General features: G+C 41.2%; 1 protein-coding gene across 6 annotated transcripts in view; it reads right to left on the bottom strand.

The window, feature by feature from the left end:
- Positions 1–368: 368 nt before the first annotated feature.
- Positions 369–25,975, bottom strand: part of CADM3 (cell adhesion molecule 3) — a 675,629-nt gene continuing 650,022 nt past the window's right edge. For 4 of the 6 annotated variants that reach the window (XM_073639537.1, XM_073639540.1, XM_073639538.1 and 1 more), the window contains 4 exons: positions 24,633–24,805; positions 8,240–8,260; positions 6,581–6,706; positions 369–5,330 (listed from right to left, as the gene is read on the bottom strand). In XM_073639537.1, the coding sequence (XP_073495638.1) occupies positions 5,212–5,330; positions 6,581–6,706; positions 8,240–8,260; positions 24,633–24,805 (439 nt within the window). In that variant the 3' untranslated portion in view covers positions 369–5,211. The remainder of the gene's footprint in view (positions 5,331–6,580; positions 6,707–8,239; positions 8,261–24,632; positions 24,806–25,975) is intronic. The other 2 variants (XM_073639539.1, XM_073639541.1) reach the window with 2 other exon arrangements.

The raw sequence follows: 25,975 nt of genomic DNA, 5'->3' as shown, positions 1-25,975 counted from the left end.
TCGAACACCCAAAATATTTGGGACAGGTGATGCCCCCATGACTTCAGCTAAGTGAGACGGGTCAGACTTAAGTACAGGACTTTTTTGGCACAGAAAAACAGTGGCTTGCCCCTAGGCTTCACTGGTTACTTCAGCTCATTGTATAATGGCGCCATAAAGAGAAGCGAAAGAAGAAGAGTCAACGTTGATTAAAGCTAGAGATGTCCATGGTTTCAACCAACCAGCAGATTTGTGGACATTTTTTTTCTCTAGGATTGAAGCAATGTTATTGATTCTTTAATCAACTTGAGAAGAATTTATGAATTACCATTTTTTCCTAAATAGAATTTAGGATAACGCCTAAATGGCTACATTGGAGGAATGGTTGGTCAGTTTATGGCCATCTTGAAGAATGTTCTTACCTACCTTTCAATATGTTAATAAAGATGGCCAATATTTTTACCATGTCCAAAAATAGAGTTATGAAAAGGGGTACACAATAAAAGCTTCTCATACATATGTGACAATATTTAATTTGCACAGCTAAAAGTGGCTGATGTCCAACCAGAAGTCAGTGAGATATCTAGCCAACCATGGTCAACTTAAAAGGAAGAAAATAGAATTGGTGAAGGTTTGTGATCTGAGACCACCAGCTGATTACACTTGGTTAGGGGATAGACTAGTTATGCAGAAGAGCCATTTGGTACCTACAGTAAGAAAATATGGACACAGTTGCTTGGGACATCTTCTACCGAGAGTGCTTCATTGCTGAAGGCATGGCCAAAATGTACAAGATTAAAAATAGAAAGACATTTGCTGTACATTGAATCTTTTCTTTACGAGAAGCCCCATCTGCAACTACAACCTTCATGATTCATGATTTCTGACCCAAATTCTCTGTATAGTAGTATATAACATGTATAGTATATGTATTATAATATATAACATTAAGAAGACTGATCGGGAAGCACCTGAATTACAATCATGCGGCATAACAAGATACATTAGACATAGGGGTAACCAAAACTTGTGCACCCCACTGTAAGAAAAGCTGAGGACTGCGCACAAAAATGTAAAAGATCAATGAGGATATCATAGAAGAACGCAAATGTAAACTCTGCATATCTCATCAATAGCATTTATTAGATTATAATTATACCTGAGGGTTAAAAAATTGAAATCCTTTGTTGTAGAATAGGAGGCCAGGTGGATATCAGTTGGGATTATCATTATCATTCTTGAGTATCCAAAACCCAAAGGTCAGACAAATGGATGGCAGGTTAAGGGTCAGTTCACATGTGTGGGTATTTGGAGGGGATCATGACAATTTATATCCAGAAATACGCAGAAAAGTCTAGTCTGAGATTTCTTGTAATCTCCTCTACTTAGCTGGTGTTATATTACCCTGCAGACTTTTTGCAAGCAAATCCGCACCAAATGCACGACGGTGAAACTTTACTGCAAGGTTCACATAGGAATATTCAATATTTTGATTTAAAAAGTAGATAAACTTTTTTTTAATTACTTAATTATTGATCAGTCCTTGAAAAAGTTATGAATCTATGTAATACTAGCAGCCAGAGTTCTGAAACAAATACTTTTCGGAAGCTAGAAAAATGTGCTCTACATAATAATAACTAGCTCAAATTACCCATGTCTATTTACTTTCTCACCTTCAGCTGATCCTGTTAAAATCTCTGGCTCAAGAAAATTTCTATTCAATGATGCTACAACTAATCGTGTACCATGGCAGAGTCCTCGTTTTGTATTCAAATTTCTCAACAACATAATAATGCTGCCCACCTTAAGTCTAAGGCAATGACTTGGCATGCCTGATGGGGTTAAGCTATTGAAAAATTCAATAGGAAAATGTTCCCTTCCATCGTCGTCATCTACAACAGAGTCATCGCTCAAAAGTCAGCTGATGTTTTTCTCGGACTCGCCTCAACATTAAGCTCTTTATGTAGTGCTATACCCCCTTACCTTATTTTTCTTCTATACTGTCTATACTCTTTAAGGGCTGTTTTACCTTCCTGGTTCATGCACTAAGAGGACTGTTTTGAACTACAGGTCTAGCAAAAATTCATACTCCATTGTGCGCGCCTCTGCTCCTCTCCCCATGCTCCAACACAAGTTACAAACACTCTCCCGGCCTGATCATTGGGGAGGGGAGAAGAAGCTTACACTGGAATACAGGTATTTGATAGATTTGCAGTTCTGAACAGCTACTCTAAGAGCAGGACCAAGGCAGTTAAAACAGCTCTTTCACCATGGAGTTTGATAGAGAAGGAAGCAAGATAAGTTGATGTAGTACATCACAAAGATTTATAACTATGCAAAGACTGATCAGTAATTTAATTAAAAAAAAAGTTTACTCTTTGAAGTTCCTGTGATATCACAATCACACCCAATATGTTAAAATATTAAAGAATGTATGACCTACTAATATTGAGTGTGAACTTCCCCTGAAAGGCCTCCCTAAACATGTGATGAACATCGGCTGAACATGAGGACCAGCAGACCATCTAATGTGCATGGGGACCTCCAAACTTTCTCCCAAAAAAGAGAAGGATAGGACAGTTGAAGTTTCAAAGACCTGTCCTTTTGTTTTTAGGGATGATGAGTGGAGAAGTAGAGAGAAATTGCTGTCTGCCTAACGAACGTTCGGTCAACAGTTAGCTCATGAGTATGGCCAGCTTAAGCCTGACGTACACTGAGGTTGTAGGGTGTATGCCAAAGACACTCCACATCTATAAGTTGCTCTATGTGGCACCACATGTTGGAGAAACTCTTTCCCAGAAGAAATGCTTATCCCATTTTTTGGCCTACAAGTCTATGTGCTCTGTATTATGTCTCTTTAAAACCCAGAATTTGTAGACAGACAGAATTTTGTTTGCAGGTCTGAAGTAGAGTTGGTAAGATTGATATGCAGGGCCTGGTCCACCAGCCACGTCAGTAATCTGTGGTTCCTGGATGGGAGTCTTGAGAAACACCTCTTACCTGACGAAATCAGAGGCTCCTCTCTTCATTAGCCGGCCTGGTGTGACATCATCATTACGGTGTAACGTACATGTGACATCGCACCAAGCTTGCTAATCAAAAGCAGATTCGCAGATGCCAGGAGGTAGGAGAGCTCCCATCCAGCGACCACAGATTACTGACTTGGCAGATGGAATAGGTCCTGCAAATCAATTCGCACCAACTTCATCTCCATTCTGAAGCCTTAAACCAATTAGTCATTTTCTCTAAGACCCACTATTGCTTTTCAAGATGTAAACAAGTTGGAAGGTGACCAATGATATATCCCACTAGGTTATTAGTTATCCCACCTTTTTGGTGCAAAAACAAAAAAGATAGATTGAAACCACTCGTGGAAAAAATGTATTTCAATCTTTTTGCTCAACTTTTGAGACAAGGTGAAATGTATTATTCCTTTTTTTAACAATTCTGGATAATGTGTCCTCAGTATAGTGCCCCTATTCATGACAACTGGGTTTAGAAATCCCAAACACATGCCACATGAATGCCCACTTGAGGTGTGGCCTACATACAATGACTAATGCTGCCTATTGTGTGCTTAGTCTTTCGAAGACCGAGTCCAACAATCCTCAAAATGAGTCTACATCTTGTCTAAGATACCACGGTTGGGTCAGGAGGATCACCTTATCACATGACAGCATCACCAACTATCCCGTGTCTCCCAAAAGACTAAGACACCACAAGGAACATGTTTTATCACTTTTTTTGTAAAGTTGGATACTTTGCTATCGTTGGGTAATGTTTCAACTTTTGAGCGTTTTTTGAGCAATTAGGTCACTTCAAAATTATCTCAAATATAAGGAAATGTTCACAAATTCAAATAGGTATCCAAAATAAGTGGCATAAATGACGTAAAAAGTACAAAATGACGGACAACGCAACAGTGATACAGCGAAAAAAAAAATAATTTATGCCAAGCCTGGTACATACATAGTATGACATATTACAGAGATTTATTGGTTAATATCGGTAACTCTGTCAAATGAATGACTCCGTAAGCTTTGTGAAAAATGAAGTCCACGTTGGTAAAACAAGAAATCACCTGATGACGCATTCAAGTGGTAAATATAATAGGTATGGTGCTTTATAAGAGATTAAATATCACCTATCCAATGGCGATAACTGGGTTGAAACTGGGCTTCTATTGCTGACTGCTAACCAATCAGATAGCTCCAACCGTATGACCGTCTTCTCGGACTGACGGGTGATTGGTTTATCACTTTCCATACCCTACTATACCATACCATGCTGTTCCATTAAGACCTGGGGTACTGACATAGGACCGAAAAACAATGAAAAAACCCAAAACATTATGACACTAAGGAAATAACACTGTGCCTCTTCTTTAATTCTGTGCGAAACCGAGACCCTGATTAGCGTAAGCCAACTCGGTTAGGGACACTGACCCACCTTGAAACTAGGACTTGCCATTTTCTTATTCCATCTCCAGTAGCCAACATTTAAACTTGTCGAGTGCCAAAAACATCACTTTCCCAGCCAGAACTGATCTGGTAAGGGGCATCGGCTACAAAAAAAAATGTTAACCCTCCAAACTATCCGACTCTCCACAACCTTGACGAGAAGTCGTAAATCATACAAGTTTACAGGTCTTAAAATGGAAGCGTTAATTGTGGCACCTTATAAATGTCTCCCTATGTATTCCTGACGGACAACACTCCTTCCTAGAAAATATCTATCCTACCAGTTTAATTTACCCAGAAATAAAAATAAAAAACATTAAATATTTTATATATACTTTCCCGTCCTCCCGCTTGACCCACCCAACATTCCAAAGTAAAAAAACAAAAAAACAAAAGGATAAAACTTTATACACATAAATGAAAATAAACCGAAAATATCTTAACTCACGATTATTATTTGTTAGAATAGTGCGTTCACCGAAGATATGTAGATTTAAGCAAGCAATTTTTATCTTTTTTAGGAGTTTTTAGTAATAACTTTTATACAAGTTTGTTTTTTTTTAGAAGCACATTCTCTCCCGATCACTGTCCCTTTCTCTCCCGTCCCCCTCCGTCTCTTTGCTGTATAGCCCTGGTAGAGAGAAAGAGAGAGTCGTCCACTTCAGATATTCCGAACATTGGTTTCAATTTTTATTCTGCCGCTGCTGTTTTATGTTGTTATTTCATGTTGATCTTGCTGCCGTTGTCACATTTTTAGGAGAAGGTGTAGAGCTTATATGAAATATTCCTTTTTATCGTCAGACCCTCCTTGTCCGCCTTCAGCGTTGATGATGGCGGTGTCTGCGTCGGGGGCGTCATCTGATCCTTTGGCTTCGTGGGTGAGATAGGTCCCTGAAAATGGACAAATAGACAATACTGCAACATCACCATTATCATCCTCACATCTTCTTAGTAGACAAAGCGTGTGCTACATGCTGGTGTCATCATTACTTCTGTTCCTACTGGAGTCATCACTCAAATTACCCATCTCTTATGATTTGGTGCTGAAATAGGTTTGACCAGATCTTATCAGATCCTTGGGCTTATTATGGGTCCATTTAGTTTCCATCATAAAATAACTAACTTGGGATGAACAGAGCCCTACGATGAAGTTTTGTTCTTGCAACCAAACTTTATGGATACATGGGATGACATTTTTGGCAAACCAAACATCTACTTGACTAATTGGAAGGGCTTATGGTTGATGAGTTTGGACAATTCAACAGTAACTTCAAGTGCCGTGAAATTTTCTGATGATTGTTTAGGACTATACCTGGTGACCGAATACCAGACATACCCAATGGTTCTTCAGCCTAATTGGTTCCAAAAAATTAACATCTGATCTCTTGGACCCGATAAATTCTGAGAACAAGTCATTTAGGTCTCCAATATTTCACAATGCAGATTGGCACTCCCTGCTACCCACTGCCGTCAAGTGATTGGGACTGTGTTGGAATATTATGCCTAGCAGGTTAGCAGGAGCAATGCAGAACAGCGAAAAACTAGCACTATGGCCCCATTCATTCAGATGAGTGTGTCAATAGATATCGACGGCATATCCTACTCATAAGTCCTTAGTGGAAACCCTTTTAAAGACAAGTGATGTTTGGGTGGCCTTGGTATAACGTTTGCATCAGGACCTAGGAGCTTCTTGCTTTCAAAGGGCTCTTCAACAACACACTAAAGTCTAAACTTTACCGTTTCCACAATTAATGGAGGAGCTATATCAACTTCTTAGAAATGTAACAGCTTGGCGAATTTCATCCTGAAGAAGGTGTCTACAGGAAACCTTCTTTACCTAGATTCTCTACAGACTAGACATCCTGATCCTCACTAGAAGGCCAAATAAGGTTCTGTATGGTCCACTCTAGAAGGTAATCTAAGAAGTTTTAGACAATAAGGAAGGAAGTGTAGGATTTTTGGGAGGTTCTTACAATATCTTACTGCTCTTTTAAATGAGAACCCCAAAATGTGTAGTGTTTTTTAATAGTCAAGTATTTTTTTTTCATTTTCTTACAGTATAAACATATTTCTAGCTGCATAAAACACAAAGTGACTATCATGTAATAAGGATGCAGTAGAACCTCTATGGTGGACCTTACCTTTGTGTCTGATCAGGTAGCGTCCCAAGACAATAAGCAGACAGAAAAGCAGGAAGGCGATAACCGCTACCACTCCTCCAATGACTGCATGGTCAATGCTTGACTGGGAGGGAATAGGACTGGGGTCTGGTGGGAGCCAAGTTGAGAAGATAATCAAGGGGCCCACAAAGGAGGCCAACAGAAGAAGTAGGACATAATTGGAAGACGGAAGGGGGAGACAACATGAAAAGTAGATGTTAACATTTTGAAATATTTTAAAGTAGGGAGCAGTAAAGTCTGAAAAAAAATCTAAAATGTATGAAAATAAGTCACAATAAACCTTAAAAAAGCATGTTCTGCATAAGGAGCAGCGTAGTCAAAACAATAAGGAATTCATGCAGCACTGTTGGAGAAATGTTTGCTGGTAAGTTTAAGTGTTCTCTATAGACTGGGTCAATATTTTACCACTTTGAGGGCTTGTCGTGACCAAGCCAGGACTATAAAGTCTCTATAAAGTCCTGGCTTAGTCCACCTGTTGCTGGGCGGGGATCTAACTTCGGGAGGCAGAGGCTTGAGAATTGCTTTATCACACCCAGAGCACTTAACACCTCATTTGCATACAATAAAAGATATAAAGGTGTTGATGGATTAAGCCTTCAAAGATGGGGTTAATCTTACTGACAGATTCACTTTAAAGGGGTATGATGGCCTTTAGCTTAAGCTCAAAAACTAAAAAAAAAAGAGATATAACTGCCTGTAATCGCAAAAATTCAACCCAACATGGATTCAGAAAATATGAAGATATATGTTGGGGTCCTCATATTCTCAAGCTACTCGCAAGCTACCTGAATTGTCCGTATGCTACTAGTAAAACAAAGAGAAATTGGAAATCAAAAATTATTAAAAAATTATCTATATTTTTTGCAAGTACCTAAAAGAAAACTAGAATTGACCATCCGATTCCCCCACCACTCCCTACACGGCAAAATGGGTCAAGTAGGGTAGCACATTTTGAGGATCCTTAACGCGTTCTCATATTTGAGCTTACTATATCAATGTGCAAAAATGAGAAAAAGTGTCAATTCAGCTCACCACTTGTGTGTTAGCGATAAGTATCCCAGGAAACTTCCAGGGCAGACAGCTTGTGGTCTGGGTGCGGTGCATGAAGTATGCACTGGTCCGGCTTCAGTCAAATAGCTATCAATGGTCCAAAAGGAGATGTCCTCCAGCACCAAACGAAAGTACTTAAAACTTAGCCTTTAATCATATAGGATAAAAAATGGCAGAATATGCATGTATGTATTAAAAAAAAACATAATGCTAACGAGTTTTGGGTTAAAAAACCTATAATCATGGATTTTTATACCCAAAACGCGTTAGCATTATGTTTTTTTTAATATGTGAATATTCTGCCAATTTTTAAAGGCTAAATTTTAAACTACTTTCCTTTGGTGTTGGAGAACTTTTGGACCACTGAGAGCTATATCAATGAGTGTCAATGAGGGAGAGTGGGATATTAATGTGAATGGAAGACACCTCCACATTTTCCAGATTTAAGTGGTGCAAAGCAAACAAAACTTAATTCATAAATGACTTTACAAGCTTAGCTATGGAAGAGAACATTCAGAATTCATGCAGAAGCTATGAGTGAATACAGGGCGCCTAAAAAATAATGGATACCTTGATAAAATGTCTGGGATTCTGCAGTGGGATGGGAGGTCAGTATGGTTGACGTCAGACAGCAGGCAAGATAATGGAGGTTACAAAATGGAGAAAGCAACGGGAGGGAAAAATGAGAGACGATAAAATGACAAGCAGTGGATTCAGCAGCAGACAATACATTGGTCGCAGCCATTAGTAAAAGCAAACTCAACGTGTCCGTGATGGTGTAGTTACCAGACGACAAGCAACGTTGCCCTCGGACAACTCTGACTGGCATGCATTTACATGGCGGAAGATGAATAATACACTATAAAATAATCAGCCACACATACAGGTGCATCTCACAAAATTAGAATATCATCAAAAAGTTAATTTATTTCAGTTCTTCAATACAAAAAGGGAAACTCATATTATATAGAGTCATTACACACAGAGGGATCTATTATATAGAGTCATTACACACAGAGGGATCTATTATATAGAGTCATTACACACAGAGTGATCTATTTCACGTGTTTATTTCTGTTACTGTTCATGATTATGGCTTACAGCCAATGGAAATACAAAAGTCATTATCTCAGTGAACTAGAATAATTAACAAAAAACACCTGCAAAGGCCTCCGAAGCGTTTAAAAAGGTCCCTTAGTCTGTTTCAGTAGGCTCCACAATCATGGGGAAGACCGCTGACTTGACAGATGTCCAGAAGGCAGTCATTGACACACTCCACAAGGTCCCAGAGGAGGAAGAGTGGAGAGGCCACAATCCAAGCTGCTGGAGGTCTAGTGTGAAGTCTCCACAATCAGTGATGGTTTGGGGAGCCATGTCATCTGCTGGTGTAGGTCCACTGTGTTTTATCAAGACCAAAGTCAGCGCAGCCGTCTACCAGGACATTTTACATCACTTCATGCTTCCCTCTGCTGACAAGCTTTATGGAGATGGAAATGTCATTCTCCAGCAGGACTTGGCCCCTGTCCACACTGCCAAAAGTACCAATACCTGGTTTACACACAACAGTATCACTGTGCTTGATTGGCAGCAAACTCACCTGACCTTAACCCCATAGAGAATCTATTATAGAGAATCTATGGGGTATTGTCAAGAGGAAGATGAGAGACCCCAGACCCCACAATACAGATGAGCTGAAGGCTGCTATCAAAGCCACCTGGGCTTCCATAACACCCCAGCAGCCACAGGCTGATCCCCTCCATGCCACATTGCCGTATTGATGCAGTAATTGATGCAAATGGAGCCCCAACCAAGTATTGAGGCATTTACTGAACAGACATTTCAGTAGGACAACATTTCAGATTTTGAAAACATTTTTCAAGCTGTTGTTATAAAGTATTCTAATTTACTGAGATAATGACTTTTGTGTTGTCATTGGCTGTAAGCCATAATCATCATCATTAACAGAAATAAACACGTGAAATAGATCCCTCTGTGTGTAATGACTCTATAGAATAGATCCCTCTGTGTGTAATGACTCTATAGAATAGATCCCTCTGTGTGTAATGACTCTATAGAATAGATCCCTCTGTGTGTAATGACTCTATATAATAGATCACTCTGTGTGTAATGACTCTATATAATAGATCCCTCTGTGTAATGGCTCTATATAATAGATCCCTCTGTGTGTAATGACTCTATAAAATAGATCCCTCTGTGTAATGGCTCTATATAATAGATCACTCTGTGTGTAATGACTCTATATAATAGATCCCTCTGTGTAATGGCTCTATATAATAGATCACTCTGTGTGTAATGACTCTATATAATATATCCCTCTGTGTGTAATGACTCTATATAATAGATCCCTCTGTGTATAATGACTCTATATAATAGATCCCTCTGTGTGTAATGACTCTATATAATAGATCCCTCTGTGTGTAATGACTCTATATAATAGATCCCTCTGTGTGTAATGACTCTATATAATAGATCCCTCTGTGTGTAATGACTCTATAGAATAGATCACTCTGTGTGTAATGACTCTATATAATAGATCCCTCTGTGTGTAATGACTCTATATAATAGATCCCTCTGTGTGTAATGACTCTATATAATAGATCGCTCTGTGTGTAATGACTCTATATAATAGATCCCTCTGTGTGTAATGACTCTATATAATAGATCCCTCTGTGTGTAATGACTCTATATAATAGATCCCTCTGTGTGTAATGACTCTATATAATAGATCCCTCTGTGTGCAATGACTCTATATAATAGATCCCTCTGTGTGTAATGACTCTATATAATAGATCCCTCTGTGTGTAATGACTCTATATAATAGATCCCTCTGTGTGTAATGACTCTATATAATAGATCGCTCTGTGTGTAATGACTCTATATAATAGATCCCTCTGTGTGTAATGACTCTATATAATAGATCCCTCTGTGTGTAATGACTCTATATAATAGATCCCTCTGTGTGTAATGACTCTATATAATAGATCTCTCTGTGTGTAATGACTCTATATAATAGATCCCTCTGTGTGTAATGACTCTATAGAATAGATCACTCTGTGTGTAATGACTCTATATAATAGATCCCTCTGTGTGTAATGACTCTATATAATAGATCCCTCTGTGTGTAATGACTCTATATAATAGATCCCTCTGTGTGTAATGACTCTATATAATAGATCCCTCTGTGTGTAATGACTCTATATAATAGATCCCTCTGTGTGTAATGACTCTATATAATAGATCCCTCTGTGTGTAATGACTCTATATAATAGATCCCTCTGTGTGTAATGACTCTATATAATAGATCCCTCTGTGTGTAATGACTCTATATAATAGATCCCTCTGTGTGTAATGACTCTATATAATAGATCCCTCTGTGTGTAATGACTATATAATAGATCCCTCTGTGTGTAATGACTCTATATAATAGATCCCTCTGTGTGTAATGACTCTATATAATAGATCCCTCTGTGTGTAATGACTCTATATAATAGATCACTCTGTGTGTAATGACTCTATATAATAGATCCCTCTGTGTGTAATGACTCTATATAATAGATCCCTCTGTGTGTAATGACTCTATATAATAGATCCCTCTGTGTGTAATGACTCTATATAATAGATCCCTCTGTGTGTAATGACTCTATATAATAGATCCCTCTGTGTGTAATGACTCTATATAATATAGGAGTTTCACTTTTTGTATTGAAGAACTGAAATAAATTAACTTTTTGATGATATTCTAATTTAGCGAGATGCGTCTGTAGTAAAGCATATCTGTGCGAACAGACATTTTATAGTGATGACATCATTATTATAACATGTCTTATAATAAATACATTCCTACGGACAGCCATGCATGGTTTAAATAAAATAAAAAAAAATAGAAAAAAATAATAATATTGGACAACATGATCTATTGTCATAAGAATCAGATTTCTTGAACCACTCAAACAAAATGGCCGGCCTCACGTTCTCCTCGGAATAGGGGTTGCTATTGTGGTGACAGAGACAAAGTGATTATTTGAAGTCTTTGTTGTTTGCCCTGGTGCAAGCTTCGGAGGCTGTGCGAGGCAGATACATACGGCACGGCTCGTTTAGCTTTAGATTTTAATTTCTTTCTCCCTGTAGTTGACAAACAAGACGGAAGCCTGACAATAGATCTGGCACGGACAAGTCTCTCTAGCGTCAAAGGAGTTAGTCTTCCACCTATTCTTCAATGGGGAAATCAACGAGATGTGTGGCTTCTTTATAAGCAAAAATTCACATTTTTCAGGTCGGTGGTTATTAATAGATGAAAAATCTTTCCCACCCACGTAATCCATGTATTTGTACTCTGTAGGAAGCCAGAAAAGCTGATAAGACTCGTGAACGTTTCACATGGAAGCTGTGAAGGTAGGGAATTTGCTGAGTAAATATGGGCCATTGTTAAACTGCTGCGAGGAAATGCGGAAGAGGAACGCGGTTCAATGTTTAAGGACACACTGTGCTGTCCCTATCTGAAATACGGATAATAATCATGAAGTGAATCATTCCACAGGGAAAAAAAGAGGTCCTCGGCTATTTTAGGTTACCCACAGAGCGCGGCCTCGGAAAACACAACGACTAGATTAAGATAATGTAAAGTACGAAACAGCGTGATATCCTTACTATCGAGGGATAACGGCGCTCTCATATCTGAGGAGTATACGTTCAGTTGGCCCTCCACAGGAAGGCATCTTGTCTGAAGACATCTGGGTCCTTGGACATCAAGATACCAGTGGCACCATATGGATTTTGGAAGAATATTTTCATAGCAAGGAATATTAAAAAGCACTTGATGCTAAGAATTTTGGATTAACTGCTGCATTCCATATCTCGTCACACAGGATCTAGTCCTTAGAGGGAGAAATCAAAGACTCCATGGAAAACCATGTTAGGAGATGATAACTAAGAAGAAAACTCTGCACTCATTTTATCTCAAAACGTTCAGATTGTTGGCTCCTCCACGGGAAGGTATCTAGTTCATGAGCAATCCCCATCTTAAAAAATCCCTTACACATATGATAAATGTTGGCTGAAATGGCCGATTTGGACAATAACGAATGATAGTTGGCTGTTTAAGTGAAACAGATGATAGTTTGCTTTATGCCCGGTACATGCATAAGGAAAGCTGCATGAGCCTCTACCACCTGCAGCAACCTCACTTGGATCTTATACCACGATATCTAAGGGAATGAGTAGAATATTTGCTTTTGCTTCAATTAATGCTCAACCAATGAACGATTGGTGTCGTTCAAAACACCGATCCTGCATGTTTAATTTTTTTGGGGGTACTGAAAAGCACTGGCTGAATCATCAGCTGAAAACATCTAACACCTCCGACGAACAACCACTTGCCGAACCATTTTTTTCTTATGTGCATGGGGCGCTTTTAGACTGGTCAAATAATTCAGAAAGCTTGTTTGACCAATAGCTTGGCAGTCCACTTTCCTTGGCTCAGTGTGCACGTGTTCTCAATGGGGAAAGGGGACCTGCCAGAGACCTCTGGGGGTGACTTATAACCATCAAGAACAAAAGGATTGGGCCTTTTAAAATACAACATGCCCAACCCTTCTTTCCTAAACCCTATTCCTTCAGTGGAGGAGAGTTAGGACACTACCATACATGCTGTCATTTTGGACAGTCCATGGCCTCCAATGTTAGTAGATGAGAACCTTTCACCATGTCAATAGTGGCCATTCAACCATATCACCAAGCAGCTGTAAATACTCGGAGCTCGGCCCGAGCATACTCGGCGAAAGGGTTAATAGAACATACTCGCTCAACACTACCAGGGATCAATGGGAACTAAATAAGAGCCAAAAGTGACCAATTTTGAACTGGCTCCTCCTTAAAGATGACTATATTGTCATTATAGAAGTAGTCGCCTTCAAAACAGACAACAACAACATTCAGTTTGGGCAACTTCTTTCTAAAATTCACATGGAAAGGAGGAAAGGAGAGTCCTTTGAAATCAGCATAAGATGGCACTTATTGTTAGGGCAACAGGATGTGGACATTCAATAAGGAAGGAAGGAATGGCATCAGAAAATGGCATCATGTCTTTCAAAAAAAATGTATTTCCTGATTTTGTAAAATGCTCCTCTCCTTGGGGGGAGGTTCATCTATTCAGGGGGAGGTTCCTCTACTCAGGGGGAGGTTCATCTATTCAGGGGGAGGTTCATCTATTCAGGGGGAGGTTCATCTATTCAGGGGGAGGTTCCTCTACTCAGGGGGAGGTTCATCTATTCAGGGGGAGGTTCATCTATTCAGGGGGAGGTTCTTCTACTCAGGGGGAGGTTCATCTATTCAGGGGGAGGTTCATCTATTCAGGGGGAGGTTCATCTATTCAGGGGGAGGTTCCTCTCCTCAGGGGGAGGTTCATCTATTCAGGGGGAGGTTCATCTATTCAGGGGGAGGTTCTTCTACTCAGGGGGAGGTTCATCTATTCAGGGGGAGGTTCCTCTACTCAGGGGGAAGTTAATCTATTCTGGGGGAGGTTCCTCTATTCAGGGGGAGGTTCTTCTACTCAGGGGGAAGTTAATCTATTCTGGGGGAGGTTCCTCTACTCAGGGGGAGGTTCCTCTATTCAGGGGGAGGTTCTTCTACTCAGGGGGAAGTTAATCTATTCTGGGGGAGGTTCCTCTACTCAGGGGGAGGTTCCTCTATTCAGGGGGAGGTTCTTCTACTCAGGGGGAAGTTAATCTATTCTGGGGGAGGTTCCTCTACTCAGGGGGAGGTTCATCTATTCAGGGGGAGGTTCTTCTACTCAGGGGGAAGTTAATCTATTCTGGGGGAGGTTCCTCTACTCAGGGGGGGGTTCATCTATTCAGGGGGAGGTTCATCTATTCTGGGGGAGGTTCCTCTACTCAGGGGGAGGTTCATCTATTCAGGGGGAGGTTCATCAATACTGGGGGAGGTTCCTCTACTCAGGGGGGGGTTCATCTACTCAGTGGGAGTCTCCTCTACTCAGTGGGAGTCTCCTCTACTTGGTGGAAGTCTCCTTCACTCAGGACCACCCTCGATAAACCAGAAAACATTTCTACTCATTTGAATGGCTGCAAAGTAATTCTACATTTCCATCTACTGCAGGGGAACTTTCTGACTGGTAATGGCTTCCTCAAAGTGGCTCCTTTCTGAAAATGTCTCCCCCTTTAAAGGAGTTAAAAAAAATTCTAAGTTTTGAGAAACAAAGCTACTTGTGCTAAGAATCTGAATCCTGTAGTGTAACATAGCTCCAATTATGTTACTGTAGAACCTAAAATTGCTCTCCTTTCATAGTCTTAGTGTTGGATCTGAAGTCAATTTATAAATTGAGGATATTTCTTAAATATAGAAGAATGTCAGCCCTACGTGCCACATACAATGTTAATGGTTGCCTCACTGCAGAGGGTTAAGCCAGTGTCACTATAAATTCTAGCATAATAACCAACACGATCCTTTCACATTAAAAAGCCATTTTCCGATGGCGCCCTCCCTTACATTTCTGGCATTGATTTTCTGGAGGGGGCAGAAATAACTCTTTAAATTAAACAATTGTTGGACAAATTAAATTCTGAAAGCACTCGCAGGGAAGTGCTATTAATCGATGCCAACTTCTTGCTGTTTAATACACAAACGTATTCAAAGAAAAGAGGTTTTATTCTCTTGATTAGCAGCGAAACGGGAAACTGAGCCGGAGGAAATTGATTAGGTCCGTATGATGATGGCTGCGCTGTTTGTAATTAGAAGAATCAGGGAGATAGGACGGAGGAGCGGGGTCTGATCTAATGGGATTTTTGTTTTGGTTTGATAACCCAAATGGGTTCCTTTATCAAGCCAAAACACAACGGGGAAGCAGTGCTGCACATTATATCGGCTGGAGATTTGGGCTAGACGTTTAGTGGCGTGTACGTATGTGTTTGATTAAAGACGGTGTTAGTTCATGACATCTCAGACCCATTACAAGGAGGGGAATGAAAAATGGAACTTAATTAGAAATAATTTGTTATATTACCCAATTACAAGCCACATTAACTACCATGTCTATGGTCTTTATAGTTAGCTTTACTGATCACTAAATTTGTTCTTTTAATTACAGTAATCTTTAAGGCTCTGGTTTACCATAGTGTGTCCCTACCGCTATATCTATATGGCACCTTTACAGTCCCCATATATACATTATTTCAATACTCGAACTATGAGAATTTCTTGTAAAGTAGATTGGATTCACTGTTTGACACCACTCAAAGGCAATCTGTCAGCAGAAAATGACTGGTCAAACCAAGCACAGGCGCTCGGCGCACCCTTAGAGTGGCCAAACAATTAAGTACACCTTTTTGACTACTTCATTTCCATCTATCTCTGCTCTTCTTCTCTGGCTTCTGTAAAGCCAGGATTGTAAATTAAAGGGGTGGTCCAAAGATAAAGCATTTTCCCTATCTATTTAGTCCCATAATCTAAGCTATTTTCAAATATACTTACTTTAAAAATTCCCTAACTGCACTAACTATTTTTGTATTTTTTTCCACTACTTCCTGCCTGATGGCGATTCTTTTGAGTATCCCCAATGCATGCTGGGATACTCAAACAAAGTCTCATCAGAGCAGGGTAGAGGCTGCGGTCACTGTCGCAACCCCAGCCACTTCCCTGAAACAAATCATCAGGGGGCAGAGGCTGCGGTCAATGTCACAAAAGCTGCCGACACAACTACGATAAAAGTTGGCTAAAATTGGCAATTTGGACTTTTTGGCTGATGATCAGTTAAACAAATTAGACCCTCCTGTAAAAAATGTGATTTCACAAGTTGGAATTTTTCAGCCGTGGTCATCTAACGTGTGCTCGGTGTGACGCCTTTTCTATGGTAAGGCTTTATGAACTCACAGAAATGGACAAATCCAAAAAATAGACAGGATGTCCACCTACCAAAAGATATAGGGGACTTTTTTCCTAATGACTCATAAAAGGTAAGATATTGTTACTCGAGATCTGTGCCCAGCAACTCAACCAATTGCTAGAATGAAACGGTTGAGTTGTCTGTCGAAAAGGGGTCATTGTTGGCTTGGACTTCCACCAGTTGCCAGGTCTTCGTTAAGAATCATTCCATCCTTTCTTTTGGACTCTTAGATCTTCTGATTTGTAGGTTTGGCTGTAGGAATCTCTTATTACAATGGGGCTGCCTGAAGATCCCGGGAAGAATATAAATATATCTTGGATGAGCTCATCGGCTCCTTCGTTTTAAAATAGATGGGTTCATAGGACACAAAATTCCAGGGATGACATCTTCTGACGTGGCTTAGCATACGCCTTCTCATTACTCATTTTATCAGATGTCAAAAAACCCGCCTATAATTTTGGACAAAAATTTTTCACATACATATTAATTAGCCATCCTATGGTATTTTAGGTTTTTTCGATGTGTTATTGTTGATGTGTTAGATTGTTCTGCAGTTCTCCAAAAAGTATTAAAACGTATAAATCTCCACAGCACTTACTGCTTTAGATGTAACAATGGATTTATCTTTACGAGCATTGATAAACCAATGATAATATGCGCGCGGCGGTGAGCAGACTCCGGGGCGGCATCTTGTGGGAAAGGAATTCATGCCACCGCTTTATTTTTCCCACAACAACACAATTATATGAACATTCGTGATATATTGCAAAACTCAGGCAATCTTATTATTTCCTAGTAGTGGTTGTAATTTTTTTGCCATTATGTTTCTTTTTTTGTAATTTTGTTTAATATGGTTTATAGGGACACTCGCAGGCTTATCTCCATATGCCATACAGCTCACAGCAGTCTTTTGTTCTCTGTGTGCAGCCATTTGAAGTGGTGGCTGGGCTTTACTTCAGGACAACCGCGATCCTATTAGGGATAAGAATGTAACACCCGGAGGTCTGCTGCCGCTGCACAGAGGGGGTGGTTCGGCATTATTTTAACCATTGACGTGGATAATCTATGGATGGAGTTGAGCAAGTCGATTTGGAACAAATCAAGTTTGCTACAAATTCTGCAAAAAATTAAACTTTAGCGAATTCAAAAATTTGGGGTTCAATTCGCATGAATCCTGCAACCTGGTGGCCACGTCATTTTGCTGGATTCTTTTGAGAGCCAGGAAGTGGTTAAAAAAAATTATAGTCACCTGACATAGACGCTCATAGGGACTCTCTGTGCCAACGTTTAGCTGTTATGTGCACCAATCAGGTCTTCAGTTCTCCCAATGCTGATGACCATGTGGTCAAGTGAGGGGGCGCACAATGATGTCAAAGACATGCATAGCCCCAAACACGCTGCTCCCTGCTCTGAGCCTTGTGTGGGGCTACTCACTATTCGCTCATCTAGCTTCCTGCTTCCAGTTGCCAGTTACAGGTTACACTTACTCAGGTTCACTCCTGATTCCCAGATCTGCCTGTTTATATCTGTCCTTGACCTGGACCTGTGTTTTTGACTACCAAATGGCTTCTCAATTTTATGATGCCTTTAACCTTCTGCTTCTGACTTGGCTTTTCTGCTCCACCGGCCAGTAGCCTTTCTGTGCACATAATCTGGGGGGCCCTGTGTAAGTCCAGATCCCTGTACAGGGGTTGAAAGGTGAAGGTCAGGGTTCCTTTGTAATGTACTAGATAGAGTGACTAGCACATGTTCTCTCCATGAAAGCCTCTTTAAGAGCCACCAGCCTTTCACAGACAGTGCTCCCCTTTACAGAAACTAATTTTGGTATAATTGATCATCTCTTGCTGGTGCAAGTGCCTCTCAATTTTACCAGCTCTCAGGCTCATGAAGAAGGTTACCTGAGTTGAGGGTCTACTCGCTATGGTGACCATACGTCCAATGAAAAGGGGTCGTTTAGATGAGACAGTCACATTAAGGCTATGTGCCCATGATGCAGAAATGCTCCGGATTTTTCCTGAGCGTTTCTGCATCTCCCTGGCAGAAAAAACGCATGCGGATTGTACATGCGGATTGTACATGCGGATTGTACATGCATTTTTCCTGCCAGGGACATGTGGAAATGGAGCGTTCTTCACATGCATTTCCGCATGCGGGTTGACAAGCGATTTTAGCATCACTTGGAAAGTGCTTGACAACTTGATCATACTATATAAATCCATGCAACCAGCATGGATTTATATAGTGTGACCGAAAGAATGGTAAAAAATAAAAAATAAATCTATACTTACCTTCCGATGGCCCCCGGAGTCTTGATTCGCTCCGTCCTGTCTTGCTAGCAGCTCGCGGTACCCTACACTGAAGGACCTGCCGTCACATGACTATGACATCAGCGCAGGTCCTTCAGTCCACTGCGATCTGCCGGCAAGTGAAGACAACAAGACCGGGGGCAGTCAGAAGGTAAGTATAATATTTATTTTTTATTTTATTCTTTTTTTTACAGGTTCTATGGTATCCGGGTCCGGAGGAGAGTCTCCTCTTCTCCACACCCGGGTACCATCCGCACATTGAAACGCATGGATTCTGCATGTACAGATGCAGTGATGCAGATTCCATGCGTTCCAATGCAAGTCAATGGAGGCGAAAACACAGCGCTTCCGCAAACTAATTGGTAGTGCTGCGTTTTTTTCCGCAATGATAATCTGCAGCGGAAATTTCCGCAGCATGTGCACAGCACATACGGATTATCATTGGGGAACATGGCAGGCCTTCTACCAAGCATTTTTTAAGCGTTTCTGCAGCAGAATTGCCACTGCGGAAACGCTTAAAAAACGCATCATGGGCACACAGCTTCACTTCCGCTTATCCCTGGCAGGAAAAACAAATGTACAATCCGCATGTACAATCTGCATGTACAATCCGCATGTACAATCCGCCTGCGTTTTTTCTGCCAGGGAAATGCAGAAACGCTCAGGAAAAAATCCGGAGCATTTTTGCATCGTGGGCACATAGCCTTATACATGTCTCTGCTGGGTGTCTAAAAGGAACTTATTTGGTTTTTTTTTTGATCATTAAAATATCTGAAGGTTGAGGGAGAACAATATTTCATCCCACTTCTATCATATGTGGCCAAATTTTGTGAATTTTCATAGCAGTTAGCTGTTAAAGGTGTATGATCACCTTTAGGATCAAAGGTAGTTATCGGTCCAGCACTATTCCTCATTGAGGAGCTTCTGTGAATAGCTTATTCCCTTGTTTCGAAAAGGTTTGAGTGTTGAAAACCAGAATGTTGAATCCATCATTTCTCCAGATGTCATCCATAGTGGAACCATGCAAATAAGATAGTTGGTTGTTCCATTCAAAGTCACCCAATCGTGCCAACTTTTGTCTAATTTGGAAGAGTCGCTGTTGGGTGAGTCCTAAGTGTGATTTGAAAGGAAAAATACTAGTTTAATCAAGACTTATTTTATTCAAAGCCATCATGGCCACAGAAAAGGTCTCGGAACTTGTAAATCGCTTGTGTATAGCAACATGAAATTATTGAACAGATTAAAATGATAATCACCATATATTCCTGGAGTCAAATATTGAGCGCGAGCTTGACATATTCACTGTTAATTAACACGTGCAATTAAATAATTATTTAATAAGATGATGTTTAATGTCTCCATCAGAGCTCTAACACTTTGCAGAAATATTTCCTCCTGATCTTTACGTAACCTCGTATGATAAGACTGTTTGTAAACTTATGAATATTCAGGGAGATTGCTCATTCAGACTCCCTATCTTTTGATGCTTTGTTTGGCTAACGATGGCAGTATAATTAGTTTAAAAAGAGATAATGAGAAAGAATGATAATTACCAGGCAACATTAGAATTAAACGGATCAGGAGAAATTAGAACTGGCTTCATTCTGGTGCATGATACAAATGACTGAAAAATGTACTTTACAAGACGCTGATTTTTGGGATTTGGTTGTCAATCGGGAATTGCGAAAAGGGGAGAGTGGAGAGGAGCATCTACTTCTTGAGGGTTCATCTCGCTAACTAGAGTCTTGGTTTTTTTTGGGTATCGAATCTTAATCATTTTTCTGAGACAATGGAACAAAGCTGATGGAAATCAGTAAAGGGAGGAAGGACACTGAGAGGAGGAGGAGGGAGAGATAAATAGAAAGCAGAAGCTGGCCAGGAGATAAAGGACAGACTGGGAATAGAGCATTGCATAACCGAGAAGGTCCGACCTTGTACCTATGATAAGACTCTGAAGCAGAAAGCAACCAGGGATTAAGTGATTGTCTGGGATCTGTCTCTACACGGATTTTATCCTGTCCTGCTGTATTCTCATTTTAATTTTTCTCCCCCTCGTTGGTGCCTTAGAGAATGGCAGAGGTTTAGCCTTTATTTTGTCTGAACACTAAAGCTAAAGTCTAAATGCTCTTTTCATGTTGGATTTGAATAGAAACGCAAGATGATTGTTGATTAAAATCATAAGGGTTCGAATGACTAGAGACAGCTGGTGAAATATTGCAGAAGCATCTACGTTCCGATTCCAGCCATGGTCATTCCCAACTTGTCCACAGCTGAAAATTCTCCTAAAAATGTTTCCCTTTTTGGAAGATCCTCATAACAATCCCATAACTACTGTGGTGATTAAGGTGATGTCTTTAAAAAATAACACTTCATCGGGGTCGTGAAGAAGCCTGGTTTGAAAAAATACTGTTGTAAAACTTCAAAGGTCCCTCATGGGACTAAGGTTGGTCATGGATGATTGATCTAGCAAGAATCATGTTGTGTATGTGGAAATAATGATCTTCGTTATGCTAGACATCCTCAAAAGAATCTCTGGCTGGTATCACAATCCTTCATCACTCTGTTTGACCTAAAAGGTGGCACAAAAGTTTTATGGATTGTCTTAAAGTGGCCTTACACAAGAAATAAGTCTCAGCCAAATGCTTTTGAGGCCAAAAGACGTTTCTCCCTCATAAGCTTGGCCGAGCGTGATTGTTTATTATTTCAGCGACATAGGTCTCTTGGAAACAAGGGCTCAGGCATGTTGAAATCTAAGAAGCTTTTTTCTTATTTCTTCCTCTATTCAGAAAGAATGTCTATGCTGGACACTGTGATCATCTAATATGACATCATTAGTGACATCAAAATTGAAGTTCATTACTTCCGCAAGTTGACTGTGCCTTTAAGTTACTTGGAAAATTCCAGAAAACAATGGTTTTAGAATCTCTTGAGGTGTATATGTGGCAATATTTTAAGCCCAACCCAATCAAGTTCTACTTGATACTTTGCTGGACATCAGGCAAAAATCAAAACAAATCGACCAAGCCAGCAGAAGCAAAACACCATGGGACCACATTTCCATCATACCATTCAGGAACGAGTCCCATAGAGCTTAAGGTACTAAACACCGTTGGGCCACGCAGCAACCATATAGTTCAGGAAGGAGGTACATTTTGTCTCCTGGAGATAGATGTATTAAACACCATGGGACCACCATCATACTGTTCAGGAAGAAGACATATTCTATCTGCTGGAGATGAATTTTCTACACACCAAGGGAGCACACAGCCACCATACAGTTCAGGAAGGAGACGTATTCAATCTCCTGGAGATTAATGTAGTAAACAGTATGGGCCAACACTTCAATCACACCATTCAGGAAGGAGATGAGTTCAGTCTTCTGGAGATGAACGTACTAAACACCATAGGATCATGCCTCTGTGGCACCCTGCTACACACAGGTACCACAGGACCCAAAAGGGTGCATGGACGGACTTTTCCACAAGAGGCCCTCATTACATAACAGACACCTCCACCCTTCCACCTCATACCACCAGAGGGAGCCTGTTAGGGATATATATACAGGAGGGTGGAGTTAGGTAGGCCAAGTGTGCTGACATTAGAGATCAGTGAAGAAGCAGCACATGTTAGCTGCTGTGCTGAGGGCCCCGAGTGTGGCCGGAGGCAAGGAGAGGAGAGAGGAGTTAAGGGGGCAGAGGCTTACCCCAGAACACAAGCCAGACACCGGGTCCGCGCCTACTGGGTCCTCTACACCCAGTAGGAATAACTGGCATACCCGGAGGATTCCAGACCCCTGGTCAACCTGAAGCTATAATCATTTACAGAACTAGGAACCATAAAGGCCCCAGCGTCCAGGGATAGTGGTAGCCAGAGAGCAGTTCTACTACCAAGCAGACAGGTGAGAGAGTGAAACAGCATAGAAGCTAGGCCTAGTTCCAGGCTTGTCAGGAGCTTCAGAGAGAGAGAGGAAGAAACGGACCAGGAGGTCTTATACCCGCTCACTGGGTAGAGTCCAGAAGTGCACCCTTCCTACCAAGTACCCTGGACCATACCTGCCGTTTACACCAGTAAAGGTACTGAAGCGAATCACCTGTGTGCGTGTCTGTCATTCCCCCTGACCCAGATGGGCCACCTCTCACCTGCAAGCCTTTCATCAGCCCTGCCCCGGGGACCTGCTGCACCTGTGGGGAGCAGAGACATCTCAGCTGCGATCCCATCACCCCCGGAGGTCTGCAGCAGCGCTGGTACCCATTACCAGGAGCCACAGGTGGCGTCACGAGACAAAACTGTTATCCATTTCTTCAAGTAACAAACCCCTTTTAAAGAGTGACCCCAGGGTATGGGCCCGGGAGCCGACTGCCGTGACATCCCACAGAAGGTAAAGGCCCGGGTACTGAGTCCCCCATATCCTCCTGGGCGAGTAACATCCACCATACAATTCAGGTAAGATATGCTTCCTTTTCCCTGGAGGTGAACGTACTACCACTATAGAAACACACTTCCACCATAAAGTTCTGGAAGGAGACACGTTCTGCCTCCTGGAGATGACCATATTAGACACCTTTGGACCACACTTCCATCAAACTGTTCAAGAAGGAGACATGTTCTGTCTCCTAGAGATTAACGTACTAAGCTTCATACGACCACGCAGCCACCATACAGTTCAGGAACAGATGCTTTGTGTCTTCTAGAGTTGAATGTAGGAGAACACATGGTCATCATACTGATCAGGAAGGAGATGCTTTCTGTCTGTTAGAAGTGAATGTTCTTTGGTGTAAAAAATGTAAATCAATCCAAGAACGACAGCAAATGACCTTGTGAAGATGCGGAAAGGAAATGGGCATATAAGTATCTGTATCAACGGTAAAACACGTCCTATATTGACACAACCCGAAAGACCGTTCAACAAGGAAGAAAGCTCCAAAACAGTTTGCAAATGCACATAGGGATGAAGATCTTATTGTTCTGGTTAGGTGAAACAAAAATGGCAATGGTGAACAAAGTGGAGGATTGCGAGAAGGGAAAGCCATCCCAACTGTGAAGAATCATATTGTGGAGGTGCACGTCTGTGATAGGACTGGTGGACTTAACAAAACAGATGACATAATGAGGGGAAAAAAATCTCAGGTCATCATTTAGGAAGTTAAAGTTTGATCTCAAATAACTTCCAAAGTTGAACCAGAATGGTTAAAGGACAACAATAAGGAGAAAGAAATGGAGAAGCCATCACAAAGACCTGACCTTAAAAATTTACGAATAGAACTAAAACAAGAGTGTGACAGCGAGAGGACCTACAGACCTGACCCAGCTAAACAAGAAGGAAACGGCCCAAGTTCCATCAACTTTTTGTGAGAAGCTTCTTCAAGACTGCCCGAAAAGTGTGACCCAGGTAAAACGATCTAAAGGCAACGGTACCAAATACTAACCATGTGTCTGTACGCTTCTGAAATATGATGGAAGAAATAAAAACTGAACAAAATCATTGTCTCTCGTAGGATTATGACATTTAGCATTCTTGATCTACAGCAGTGATCAGAACAGGCCTGAGATCGGGGAGGTGGACACGGATTAAATGGCCGGAATTGTGAAACCTGAGTGTTGATGAAAGTGGCCAAGGTGGACGCAAATTTCTGGCTTCAACTGGAGATGATGGCTAAGAAAAGGAAAGAAATAAAACACGGAGCCATGCATAGGGCCATGTCCATCTAGCAGGATGAGCCGACGTTACAGGCTCTGCTCTCACCATTCACATCCAGGCTGTATTCCGCTATGTAGTCCCCCAGCAGGTTGGATACCTGGCACATGTAGGTGCCGCTGTCACTTTTGTTCAGGTTCTGAAATACCAGGCTGTTGTGACTGGTAACGGCTGTTGTCGGCAGCTCGCCGTTCTTGCGCAGCCAGGTGTATTTCATTGGTCTGAAAGGAAAAAAGAACAAATGCGTTAAATGTCATCTCGATGATGATGGTCGTTACCCCACTGGATCTGAGGCGCACAACACTTAGAAATACACCTCCACTTCTTACAGAAGTGACACCGTCAATCTCCAGAGCAGCCGTCTCCAACCGGAGGAGCTCAAGCTTCAAAAGAGGTTACAAAATGACAAGCTCCAGTAAAATCCTGACAGGCTCAGGCCTGAGCCCGCTGTGCTACAAAGGTACCAGACCTGGAGCCAGACAGGCAACCTGGCCGGATAAAGGGCACCCAGACAGTGCTGCCACCGCTACATACTATACTGACATCCGGAGTTATCATCATTACAGGAGGAGGAGGAGGTGAGCTGTGACATCACCTATTGTGAATGATGGATCCTGTGCTATCTACTGTATATAGAGGTGTTATCAGTCATTGTACAGGAGGAGGAGGAGGTGAGCTGTGACATCACCTATTGTGAATGATGGATCCTGTGCTATCTACTGTATATAGAGGTGTTATCAGTCATTGTACAGGAGGAGGAGGTGAGCTGTGACATCACCTATTGTGAATGATGGATCCTGTGCTATCTACTGTATATAGAGGTGTTATCAGTCATTGTACAGGAGGAGGAGGTGAGCTGTGATATCATCTATTGTGAATGATGGATCCTGTGCTATCTACTGTATATAGAGGTGTTATCAGTCATTGTACAGGAGGAGGAGGAGGTGAGCTGTGACATCACCTATTGTGAATGATCGATCCTGTGCTATCTACTGTATATAGAGGTGTTATCATTCATTGTACAGGGGAGGAGGTGAGCTGTGACATCACCTATTGTGAATGATGGATCCTGTGCTATCTACTGTATATAGAGGTGTTATCAGTCATTGTACAGGAGCAGGTAAGCTGTGACATCACCTATTGTGAATGATGGATCCTGTGTTATCTACTGTATATAGAGGTGTTATCAGTCATTGTACAGGAGGAGGAGGAGGTGAGCTGTGATATCACCTATTGTGAATGATGGATCCTGTGCTATCTACTGTATATAGAGGTGTTATCAGTCATTGTACAGGAGCAGGTAAGCTGTGACATCACCTATTGTGAATGATGGATCCTGTGTTATCTACTGTATATAGAGGTGTTATCTGTCATTGTACAGGAGGAGGTGA

The sequence above is a fragment of the Phyllobates terribilis genome, unplaced genomic scaffold, assembly GCF_046119375.1.
Source record: "Phyllobates terribilis strain yellow unplaced genomic scaffold, ASM4611937v1 Scaffold_7__3_contigs__length_470593459, whole genome shotgun sequence".
NCBI lineage: Eukaryota > Metazoa > Chordata > Amphibia > Anura > Dendrobatidae > Phyllobates > Phyllobates terribilis.
Note: the sequence above shows the minus strand (reverse complement) of the source record. Positions and strands in the feature narration are given on the sequence as shown.